This window comes from Trypanosoma cruzi, genomic scaffold, assembly GCF_000209065.1.
Source record: "Trypanosoma cruzi strain CL Brener 1047053516383 genomic scaffold, whole genome shotgun sequence".
In the NCBI taxonomy this organism is placed as follows: domain Eukaryota; phylum Euglenozoa; class Kinetoplastea; order Trypanosomatida; family Trypanosomatidae; genus Trypanosoma; species Trypanosoma cruzi.
The window spans coordinates 6,428-8,992 of record NW_001849319.1 but is presented as its reverse complement, the minus strand read 5'-3'; the positions used below and the strand labels follow the sequence as shown (position 1 = coordinate 8,992).

Here is a 2,565-nt window from a genome sequence, read left to right as displayed (position 1 = left end):
TGGCGCGAGAACAGTACCAGCAGTAACTACAACAACAACAACAACAACAACGGGACACATGATGACGTCATCGTCAGAGAATTCTTTTCAGCATCATGTTAAATTTGATTCCCCGTTGTCTTCAGGGTTTGAGCCCACGCGTAACGGTCCCAGTCGGCCACCCGGTCTTCTCGTCCCTCCCTATTCGTTGGATAACGCGCCCCAACCACAAAATGAGGGGAAAATTGGCGTAACAAACAACGAGACGTATTCGTCCTTAATGTCATACGAAAGAAATCCGTCGCCGTCATATCATGCAGATCCATACATGCACGCTCTCTTTCCCTACTGTCGGCAAATGCCGCAAAACGCCATCTACTCTGTAGCGTTTCGAAACGCTGTGAATACTACGACACCCGCTTCAAATGTATTGCATACGGGCTCTTTTTCAGCGGGGAGGGGGCTGCCTGCTCCTTATCATAATACGGGGATGCCACCGCCGCCACTCTCATATCAAGAGCAAACTCAGCAGCAACCGCGACTCTACCCTCGCGAGACTGCTGCTGAAGCATCTGACCAAGCGGGCAACCCACCCATGCGGCGGACGCGGCAACGCCAGGAGTCCACTTTTTGGGAGTTATTTGAACGACTATCCTACAGACCGAGCGGTCAGACCCGCCGCGGTGCCACAAACACTGGCACGCAGCGGCGTACCGGCCAGGGTCATGAGGGAGGGAACCATTCTTTTGGCGGTTGGCTGCGTCACTCCCGTCGAGTGGCCGAGTATACACGACCAATCATACCATCTTTTTCCCCTGTTCGTCCCCGCCCAGGAACTCCACCGCCGCCGCAAACGCTGTCGCGGGAGGCGCAAAGCTCACGAATTGCGCTGCGTTTCTCTTCGAATCATCGACCAGCACGCCTTAGCGAGATGTATCTTTTTGAAGCCGCTTTTGCCCCCGATGTGGACAATATGTCCTATGAAGAGCTTTTGGAACTGGCGGAGCGCATTGGGCGCGTTGAGTGCGGTGTGTCGCGTGAAAGATTACAACAGCTACAGGTGGTGCTGCAACCGATTCACTTTGGCGTAACGTCTTCATGTCAAGAAAAAACGGGAACGGCAAGAGGGTCTGCGCCCTCACCGCATGATGTGCAACGAATTCTGCAGGCACATGAGGAGGAGTCTTTAACCTGCTGTGTGTGTCTGGACTCGTTTTCCGTTGGCAACGTGGCCACTCAACTGCCATGCTGCCGCCACTTTCTGCACGAGGATTGTTCTTCTCGGTGGTTTGAGAGCCAATTTCGATGTCCAATCTGTACTCGTGATGTACGTGAGACCGAAGACTAACTTGCTGCCCATGTATATTAGCCGGAGCCGAAGAGCAGGAAGAATGCTATTATTTTTGGTTTTGTTCTCATAATCCTGTGCGGAGGGGGTTCCTCTCCATTTCTCCTGGAAATGGTTTATCTTTCAGGCTTAGTTTTCTGTTGCTGAGTGGTGTTGTTGTCGTTGTTTTTTTTGTTTTTTAGTGCAGTTTTTTTCCCCAGTTTCTTGTTTGTGAGTCCATCAGAAGGCATGTGGGTTTTCTTTTAAATTCCTCAATCCTGCGATTCAATTTTTTTACCCGCGCAACACCCTTTGTTGTTCACGCACTTTTCTTTCTTTTTTCTTTCTTTTTTCTTTTTTTTAATTGCCTGTTCATTCCTTCAGACTCACGTGCTCCTGCAGTTCATATTGCATGTTGGTGTATGTTTATGTATGTACTTACGTGGCTGTGGGTGCTTCTGTGCGTTTATTTCCTTTACACACAGGCACACACGGAGAGAGAGAAAGAGAGACAGGGAGGGAGGCGTTGAGTAGTTGCGGTGGCTGCCGTCGTGGCGGTGACGTTGAGTTTTTATGAATGACGTGGGGAAAGTGACGTAAGACGGGGGAGGGTTAGGGAAAATTTGGAGAGCTGAGGGCAGTGAAAAGGGAAGCAGAGGCGAAAGGAGAAGAAAGAAGAAGAAGAAGAAGAAAAGAAAAAAAACAGATGAAAGAAAACGCAACGATAGATAAAGTCCTCAAATCATCGCCAGCACGGAAAGGAAGCAACAAGAAAGGGTGCGTAAGCAGTCGTGAGGCATGCGCAACGAAGAGTGAGATGAAGAAAAGAGCAGAGAAGGAAATTATTAATACCCGCGTCAGTCTGTCTGTGGCTGTGGCTGCTGAGTGAGAGTGCAGCACAAAATGGCTGGAGCAGCTGCAAGAAGAAGAAAAAAGTAGTTTTATGCATGTAAATTAACATACGGCGTAATTTGCTCTGTTGTTGTGGATTAAATAAATGTACATACGAAATCCTTTTTTTTTTTTTTTTTTTTTTAGCCCCCACCACCACCACCACCACCTTCCTGTCTATTATTTTTGTTGTTTTGGGTTTTGCTTTTTTTTTTTTTTTTTTTGGTTGGTGGTTCAATGGGCAATAAGCAAGGGAAATGCACCCTTTGGATTGATAGGAGTGGCTGTAAAAGGAGGCAGAGCAAAGAGTTAGAGAGAAAAAGTAACAGGCAGATGTGTCAGAGCGTATGTACGCTTAGTTATGGTCC

General features: G+C 48.2%; 1 protein-coding gene across 1 annotated transcript, besides 7 other annotated features; it reads left to right on the top strand.

Moving 5' to 3' along the window:
• Positions 1-2,565: a sequence feature (heterozygous, non-Esmeraldo-like haplotype).
• Positions 25-51: a microsatellite.
• Positions 59-1,327, top strand: Tc00.1047053509681.10 (hypothetical protein, conserved; the record flags this gene model as incomplete). The annotated part of the gene is made up of 1 exon (XM_797649.1): positions 59-1,327. One exon carries the CDS (start codon positions 59-61, stop codon positions 1,325-1,327), a length of 1,269 nt encoding a protein of 422 aa, XP_802742.1.
• Positions 1,635-1,667: a sequence feature (GA-rich).
• Positions 1,969-2,009: a microsatellite.
• Positions 2,321-2,342: a microsatellite.
• Positions 2,348-2,367: a microsatellite.
• Positions 2,378-2,421: a sequence feature (A-rich).